The sequence below is a fragment of the Pteropus vampyrus genome, unplaced genomic scaffold (assembly GCF_000151845.1).
Source record: "Pteropus vampyrus isolate Shadow unplaced genomic scaffold, Pvam_2.0 Scaffold107, whole genome shotgun sequence".
In the NCBI taxonomy this organism is placed as follows: Eukaryota; Metazoa; Chordata; class Mammalia; order Chiroptera; family Pteropodidae; genus Pteropus; species Pteropus vampyrus.
In genome coordinates, this window is record NW_011888888.1 from 4,771,177 (window position 1) to 4,780,913 (window position 9,737).

The following is a 9,737-nucleotide window of genomic DNA, read 5'->3' on the forward strand; positions in this document are numbered from 1 at the left end:
GGAAGGAAGGAAGGAAGGAAGGAAAAAGCCAGCCAGCCATTTGACTGATAAGTGTCAGTCATACTGCTGTTTGAAATTCAAGATAACACAGTTTCAAAGATATCCTGCTATAGGAAAGTCTTAGAGTATATTGTTTCTCATGTGAAAATATGCCCAATATCACAGAGATTTAAGCAGAGACAGAGTAGAAAGAATAAAAATATAAATAACCCTAATTGGCAGGATGATCTTGCTGATTGATTTCTTATTCCATCTGTCCAATTAGTCTGGGTTATGTTAACGACTGAAATCATTCATCTGTAAGTCGTTTGAACTATACACATTAAAGTTCACACTTATGTTTGGCAAACTACTCCCTCAGAGGACCTTACGCCTTCTATGTTTGTGAAAATTTGAAATCATGCCTACTTCCCAAAGCTTCTGAGATAACATCTGTAAACAACAATCAAAAGCATTTTTCCAACTATTCTTGTAGTTCCTTTTCAATTAATTAGGAGACTTTGCCAACCTCAGGCACTCATTGTGGAAATAGAAGAAACATCATTAGAACAACATATGGAGAGACCAGTTTTGAAGCTAAGGCCCACAATTTATTAGAAAAATTTTTCAGTAATTAAACTTGCATAGCTCCTTCTACTGATGAGGATTAGCAAATAGGGTGTGTTTCTCGACTATAGCAGGTGAATATTAAGATCAGAAATCCTAGGCTTTGACTTCTTCACCATCTCCCCTAGGCACACGCATGCAAACACAGAAGAAACTTTAAGAATGGTGGAATATACTTCAAGCATTTTTGTAAACAAACACAATAGAGGGTTTTTGTCTATTAACCAATAATTTGAAATAGCCATGTCATCTAAAAAAGCAGTCCAGTAAATATTTTAAAAATTAGTTAATACTCAATAATACTTTACTATCTTTAATTTTTGAATCTGGATAAGAAATCTGCAAAAAAATAAATAAATAAAAATTTTCCCAGAGTATTAATCAACTTTCTTACCATCAAATGTTAAATAAACTCTTGCTTGGGGCTGAGAAGATCCTTTTACACAGATAGAACAAACAAATACTCCAACCAACACGCCAATTGCCTGGAATGCCATTTCTGCAGATTTTCAAGTTAATATCCAAGGAAAAATACCTTTAAAAGAAAGATAAGTTTCTTATATTTCAGTTCACATTTCAGGAGAACACCCCTCCCCCCCCACACACACACATACATACACAAAACCAGCAATCTAGACAGAGCACCCTATTTACAAGACATTTCTGAACATTTATAGTCATGCAAACAGTAGGAGGTGCTGTGACTTTACTTCTTAGATGTAAAAATTCCGATTTGAATCATTTAGTCTGGACGTCTTTGCAAAAGAGAAACTATTTCATTTTCCAGAAAATAATGCTAACTTTAAAGCAGAACAAAGCGGCCAGGAAAAAGTTATTGATTCCCAAAGGAAATCCTGTATTTAAACTTGATCTTCTCTCTAAAAATCATATTACATTTAAATGACTTGAGAATGATACCAATAGGTATTAGTGGATGAAAAACATCTCTTTCTACCATAAATACCATAGTAGTAGAAAAATCCTAGATGAACATTTATGTGTACTCATTCACTTATATACTCATTTGCTCTTTGGGAGTAATAGTCTCTGAAACGGTGTCTCTACATAAATCTACATGTGCTCAATCCTTGAACACGAAAATCACTTGAATCAGTGATCAGCCAATTTATACAGATGACCATGCAGCTGTTAACTGATAAAGATGAGGTAACCATGGACTCCTGCCAAATTCAAACCAGTGACCTAGTGGTGAGCAGTCCAGTGAACCATGTACCCCTCAATGCATATTTAAAATAAATCAACCAGAAAGTGGCTGTCAAAATTCCAAAAGATAAATCAGAGGTAAGTATTACTATTTGAACTGTGGCTATAAAATTGATACATGCTATTAACTAATGTCTAAATTCCAAGGAAGATCAGGTAATATATAACTACAGATCTATAAGAGCTCCAGTGGCCACAACATGCAAAATAAACTCAGGACCATAAAAAAATAAAATAAAAAAAATAATTCCATCATTTTGAGTCTACCATAATTATACACTAAAATGACATGACACAGTTTAATCTAGAGATTGATTTTTGGAGATTACAATAATTCTGATCTTCAATATTATGTGGCTTTTAAAATTAAAATCTTATCACTAACTTTATTCAATAAAGAAATGCCACTAAAAATTAAAAAGACTGCTTCATTAATACAGAAGAAAAAGAACAATTAAATGGAACATTTCATTTTAAACAAAAATTATAAGTTGATTTCCTAGGTGATACATATATTATGAGAGTCAGAAACAAAATCATATGCCTCTTTTACCACACAGATGGAGGAAACCCTAGAGATGTTTGTGTTGGTAATTTTCAAAAGAAACAGTTTCTTCCTGCTTCCACAACCTCTTCACCCTGTCATCCCTAAATTAACTTAGAAGATAATTGATTTTATGGGGTGACTTTCCCTTAGTAATTTGCTCTCTTGTTGACTAGTAAAAAATAAAATAAATAAATATGCCTAACCTTTGTCTCTCCATTAAGGGGCAAATACTATTCACATATTTTTACATATTGCTATTATCAGTTTTTTATTTGGTATGTCTCCCCAAAAGAGTCACGTCACAATTTGCAAAGAATAATACCGGAGATGAAATGACAGGTCAAATGAAGCGAGTATGCAGTGCAATGTGATTTTAAGCCTACCCAGAGAGAAGTGACTCAAAGCCAAGTATCTTACACGTGCCTCCTCCCATTTTTATAACTTCTTCCTATTATCTCAGATACTTATACATGCTGTTTGTTGTTTTCACTTATCTAAACACGAATAACATGTAAGAAAAAGGATTCTTTTATGTCCTCTCTAGCAATTTTGCCTTAGAAGTCATTGAAATACTGAAATTTAAACACTCCGCAGGTGTCATAGTCTAAAGAAACAACTCAAACCGGGCTCTCAGTAAGGAAAACAGTTCCCGGACAAACTAAATGTGTTCTTAAGAAAACGTCCAGATTTGAACACAGCGATGTGTGAAAAGTCGACAGACAGACCCAAAAGTTAAATTTTGCTAAATTTGTCATGCCGAAAATAAGGAATCCAGCTTACCGAGGTGGGGAGAAATCAGTACGGAAAAATCAATTTGCTACCGGTTTGGCTCCGCGTGTGTCTCTAGTCCTTTTCCCAGACGACCTTAATTTCTAGAGCGTCCCAGTGGTGAAATTTTTCCTGGTCTTCTGAATTTCTTTGTAAAGGAATCCTCAGCGTAGCAGCGCTGTGGCACCCGGAGCCCCTCTCCGCGTCGCTCAATCAAGCACCTCGGAGTGAATGGAAAGTGGCCGGCTGGGGTAGGGAGCGGGGGGAAAGCGCTCGGGTGTCCGATTACAGCGACGCGGCGCGCGGCCCCGGCCGGCTCACAGCACCCGCCCCGCCGACTCACAGCACCCGCCCAGCACACCCGGCCGCTTCTCCGCCGGCCGCGAGCCTCCACCCAGAGTGCGCCCGCAAGGGGGTGGCAGGGAGCCGCGAGGGCGGGGCCACCCCAGGACACGCTGCGGAGAGATGCAGGAATGCGTTGCAGCAGGCTAGAGGACCAGAGCAACAGCTCTGCTCCTTCGCAGTCCGCGGTGGAATGAGCAACTTACGGGGTGTTCTCCAAGGTTTTTGTCTGTTACCAGCAACTCTTGGAAGGCGTACAGGCTTTGCTTGGCCGTAAATACCAGAGTGCTAAGCAGTCCCCCACCTCTCCCCGGACCCCCTCCCCCTCCCCGCCAAGGATTACTGAGTCCTTTTAAGGCAAAGGGATGCGTTTTTTAAAGAGCATGAGTTCCTGTCCTTTTCCTGCAGCAAATTTTCTAAAACCTGTCGTCATAAAACAACAATCTTGTCTCAGAAGTTTATTCTTTTAATGGATATTGTTTGCTATTGCGTTTCCTTAATGTCCTGAAGGCAGTAATCTGTTGATCTCTTCACAGTAGCTCATTTCCAGTACTTCTCGCTCCAGGATTCTCCCAAATCATATTTACAAGGAATTATTTAACAATTTTGAGGAAGAAAGCTGTTCTGAGTTATGCCAACAGATAGAGGTTTACAAATCTAGACATCAGGGATATATTTCTAGAACTAGTTTCAGGTAAACTTGTTAAACTCTGGAACTAACTTTGATGTTTAAAGAAAATTATTTATCTGGACCACAATGAAGTAGATACTGGAGTAGCAGGAGAAAAGAGCTTTCACGCCCATAAAATGAGCAGGTACTTGCTTAAAAATCACTATGGGCTACAGCCCAGCAGATGTCACTATACAGAAGGACTATGGAGGGTAGTTTCTTCACCTTGTTTCTTATAATTTTCTTTATGAAGGAAAGCAGATCACTAAATTCTTATAAACGGTATCACAGAAAATACGAGTGCAAAATCATTGCCGGAGTGGGGTAGTTAAAGTAAATCTCAGGTAGGAGGGTAAATGATGAGGCAATTAAGATATGTCTTTCATGTGTATAAGCATCAGCTGTTATGTCCAGTCTACATAAAAATATCTCTAACTCTGTATAGCTGAGATATGAAAGGATCACATCAAATAAGAGTTTAAAATTATATTCCAGAGCCAATATTATCTTCAAATGTCTGTTTATGAAAGAAATTTCTTATTCAATGGTTGTATTACTTTTAAAAATGTAAGAGTTAAACTAATTTTGTGATGATTCATGCAATTAAAATGTGAGCAGCTCCTTCACATGAGTTTGTAGTAATAAATTTAACCCACCAAATATCCGACGGTATCAGAAACCAGATGTAAACATGTAAGCACTATGCGCATTTCTCTAAAATACTTCTGAAATTAAGACCCAAGTTATATATTGACCACTCTTATATTCCTACTGATACAATGCTGATGTTTGAGTCAGCATTAAATTAAGGAGGGATAAGAATAAATAATCAGAATGAAGACTGCTGTGAGCATTAACAAGTTATATAATTTATATATTAATTTAGACATATGGAGCCATTGGGCACTGATTAATCTGTAAATCCACATAAGGTAGAATGCATTATACGTTTTATTTTAAGTTTCGGGAAACCAAGATAAAGAAATATAATAACATGATATGCACGTCAAATTGTGTATTTACAAGGGAATTTAATCAATTTACGAAACCCAAGGAATTAGCTTAATCTCTCTCATATCCTCACAAACCTTTTGAGACCATGACAAAGCTTAAATTGAATCGATCTAGGAAACTTGTGCTGCAATTCCCTCTATCTTGCCCAAATAAATTTGTTTTCATCATATTTGATTGAATGGTATTTGCTTAGTGCTGAGACACTTACCATAGGCCATGCCTCAAAATGAGTTATGAAAATATTGATAGGCATTAGCCAAGGCCGGTTCAAGAACAAGCACACAATTAGTACTCATGGTTGCCTGGAACCTGAGCAATACAGTGAAATTTTAAGAGTGGCAATAGGTTCCACTAAGAAGATTTATCTCTGCCCCCATTTCTTCAAACTGCTTAGGAGCCTAAAATACCTTAACAAATCAGGACTTATATAAGAAACATTGGTAGTCAATGTCACTTTTCTAAGATACAGTCTTTGACTCTGCCTTTACATTTGGGAAACAATATTAGCTAATATAAGCCAGTTTAGGAAAGGAGGACACTAAATGGATCTATAGGACTAATGACACAATTAAAATTTAGAGGCCACTGATTACAGTTTGCCCTCATCAAAATGTCTTAGAAAAAACATCCAACTTAAAATACTTAGAATCATTCTCATTAAGATGTTAAAGAAATGATGCAACATCTTTACACTAAAGCTTCTCTGCTGAAGTATCGTGATCTTATTTTCAATATTTGATATTTTTGGTGGTCCTGAAAAAAAGCCTAACTTCAATTCAGACTGATTTTGAGTGAGGTACCCATCTTTTCTTTATAAAATAGATGTGCAGCCAAGAATTCTCTTATTTTAAACTTAAAGAAAATAGATTGCTTTCGGATTTTTTCCCCATCATACAGATGAGCTATATGAATAAACTTTAACTAGAGAGCCTTAATCCTGCATATTGAAAATTGTCTTGTTAGTCATAACTAATATTTGTCATGAGAGAACATAGACCATATACATTCCAGGGCACTTCATATACTATATGAACAGCATTTTTAATGACGTTACTATTTTACAAATGAGAACATTGAAAGTTTTCCAAAATTCACATGGATAGTAAGTTTTGAAATAAAACTTGAGGCATGACTGGCTTACTACCTTATATTTTTCAATATGAACGTGTTACACTTGTTTCCTCTCCTCTCCTTTGCTCTTTAACTCTTTTTCCTATCTTCCTCCTTTTCTCAACTTCCATATGTTAGCCCTTTAAATTTCCTGAACTGTATCTTTAGAAAATCTGAACTTCACAAGCATATTTACATTGTCTACATCAGGCTCGCTTCTCTTTGGGTTACCTTAACTGCTGTGAGACCAAGCCGGTCAAACAGGTCTAGTCTGGAAGTCTGTGTGTGGAATTGCTATCTATTTGTGCAGTCAGGCTTTAGTATTTCCTCCATTAAAAACATTCTTCATTTTTCATTAAGATGAATGTATCTTTACTCTCATTCTTAACCCATTACTAATCTATATCCCTGACCCTTGATCTCTTTTTCTGTTGATATGCAGTAGACTCTAGGATTCTCAATTTGTACGGTCCCTGGCATTAAACAAAATAAACCAAAGAGAGAAACTGACCATGAAGAGAATTTTTATTGTTTGCTTCTGTTTAACTTAATAATTTTAAACCAAATGAATGTATAAGCTTTTATAAAATTCAAAGTTTAATTCTTCAACATTTCTTTAAGTACTTTTAAACATCTCAAACACAATAAAGTACCATATTTCCTAACTCAACCAAAATAAGGGCATGTCGCTTCTGTTTATACATTACAGTATTTCAAATGTAAAGGTAGAATAGTAAGAAATTTCAGTAGTAAGAGTCTGTTAGTGATTTTATTCCTCTAATATGTGCACGTGACAAAGTTGTAAAAAAGAGTGTTGCCATCACTCATGCTTTCATCACGGAACAAAATATAAACTGTATTTGTTTTGTCTTTGTTGGAATATTTCATGTGAAACCTCAATGAGAAAAGTATATGTCTTTGAGATTAACTGTATAGAACTGCAGTTGCAAAATAACCAGCAGCTATTTAATAAATAATATTCTTAAATTGAATATATACATACATGCCCATGGCAAAGCTGCTTTTATGAATCTATTGTATCTAACCGTCTCTTTCTTTACACTTGGGAGTACAAAACACTTTACCATATCTATTATCATAGGAAAGCCACAAGAGGACTGTGTAAGTGCCTCTGATTGTCAGACGTGTACAATGAAGCTCAAAAATAATAACCAGCTGGCGCAATGAATTTAAGATTGCTAATGCTAATTGACTCCCCTCTAAGCTCTTCAACATGGTCAAAGGCCTTTTCCATGTAATCTTCAGATTTTACTATTTTTTTATTCTTTATGGACTTTTAATGGTTGACTAGAAAGTAGAGTACTATTAATTTGTGTAAACAACTTTCATATCATAGCAGAGGCATTCTCATAACAAAAATCATATGACAAACTCAGTCCTCTTCTATACCAGGGATTTCAGAAAAGAGAGGGTTGTGTAGTAAATTTTAAAATCATCAACTACTTATTTTTATTTATTAATATACTACTTATTTCATGGTATATACTGCTTTGAAATTTCAAGTGACATTTAATAACTTTAAAGAAGGATACACAATTTTTAATTTTTTTAACGAATGACATAAGTTAAAATACGCAGCCCTCAGGGTACATTTCAATAAAATATTTTTCCTTGATGTGGACTGGGACTGTGTCCATTGCAATGGGCTCTCTGAACTTTAGACTGGAAGTGTACAAGAAGGGAGTCCGATTTAAAGAACACGTGTTACTTAATAGATATTTTTACAGAGTACTTCTTTTATGCTCCACAACAGCTTTAAAAAGAAGATACAACTATTTGCATTATGCAAACAAGAAAGCCAATTCAGAATTTTTGAATTCCCTTGCTGGGGCCCTGCCCCTGGGCAATAAATTCAGATCTGCCACTTCCTGCTTCCCACTACCATTGTGGCATTAATCTAATAGTTTAGTATATAGGAAAGGGGAGTGACCTTTACCTTTCCTCCTAAGGCTATTTAAGTTCTGAAGAAGGTTTTCTGTTATTGTTGGACACTTAACACTTTATCTCACAGATATGAATTATAAATGCAGACACTTGATCTTCATCACAAAATTATAAATACTTTGGGAGCAAAATCACTGTGTAATCTCCTCTGGATCTTTTAGAATAGCTAGAATTAAGATAATATAGATAGAGAAGGATTTCGGGGGATGTGAGTGGAACAGAAGAAGGAATCAATAATAAATTGGCCAGGTAAAAGATCACACAATTATTAAAAAAATTCATGCAAATTCTTTGATTGGCCATCAAATATATTTATAGTTTAATAAATTAGTTCTATTCTCTCCAAATGTCTAGTTCTTTACTTATGTAAATATAGTAAATAACAATTCAGAAATAAATTTGATGATGAATTCAAGCCTAGTAACATGAAGTTCATCAATATCAGGAAAGGTCAAGTCTGATTTTAAAATTATACGTCACAGGTTAACTATTATGCCAATTGTCACCAGGGTTACTGAAAAACGTTTTGTTCATTCACTGAAGGATAAAGTTCCAGCTTATTTTCATGGCCCACACATTTCCTTCCACTGCCTGATCTGGATTAATCCCTCATCTTTCACCTCTTCCTTCCTACAGCACCTCACACTACATATGTATCAAACGCTTTACCCTTACAATTCTTTGATCGCACAATGCCTTCTCACACTTCTGTGGTTTTGCACGTGCTATTTCTTCTGGTTTTTCTCATCTCACCCAACTGGCAAAATCTTTTTCTCATTGAGACTCACTTTAAGTAAATCCTCTCTAGAGCATTGCCTCTTCTATAATCCTAGGCAAAATCAGTCAAGTTCTGGATGTCATATACAGAGTGTTAACTTTGTCAGTTTTGATGTTAAATATATTTTGAGTTAAATTTCTGATACTTCACTTATCGCATCATTTCAAATACTTCTCGATTTCCAGTTTTAGTTTTATTTGTAAAATCAGAATTATAATATTATCATTAGATAGATTAGTTAATTAGATACTATAATGAGTGTTAACACCTTCTCTCTCACTTCCGTATTCCCATAAATTTGTTTATCTCTGCTGTATAACTTAATGTTACAATTGTATGAAACTTTTCTTCATTGAATCCCAACTGCTACAGAGCAGAATATAGGACTCTTAACTGTTTTATAAACAGCTGCAAAGCCAAGTCTTGGCATATAGTGACTCTTGAATGAATGGTTGCTCAATTAATGAAACTAAATTTCTTTCACTGAAGTTTTGTAGACCTTAAAAGCCTAAGCAAAATGTTTTATTGTTATCGATAGTGTTGCATTCAAACACATGCAATTTCTTACAGGTTTCTTAAGTAACCATTTTCAAAAGATTCATAACTTTACTCCCAAAGTTAATTTTCTTTGTATTTTTCCCTTCAGGCCATATTTAATTTTCGAGTTTGTAAAAACTGTGAGAATATTTGAACTGGTTTGATTTTATTATTAT

General features: G+C 35.3%; 1 protein-coding gene across 2 annotated transcripts in view; it reads right to left on the reverse strand.

Moving 5' to 3' along the window:
* The window catches only part of SEMA3C (semaphorin 3C), a 165,298-nt gene extending 161,590 nt beyond the window's left edge, over positions 1–3,708 (reverse strand). Inside the window, exons 1-2 of one of the 2 annotated variants that reach the window (XM_023533648.1) lie at positions 3,158–3,708; positions 1,001–1,141 (exon numbers count right to left, since the gene is read on the reverse strand). In XM_023533648.1, the coding sequence (XP_023389416.1) occupies positions 1,001–1,103 (103 nt within the window). In that variant the 5' untranslated portion in view covers positions 1,104–1,141; positions 3,158–3,708. The remainder of the gene's footprint in view (positions 1–1,000; positions 1,142–3,157) is intronic. The other variant, XM_011365226.2, reaches the window with a different exon arrangement.
* Positions 3,709–9,737: the final 6,029 nt, after the last annotated feature.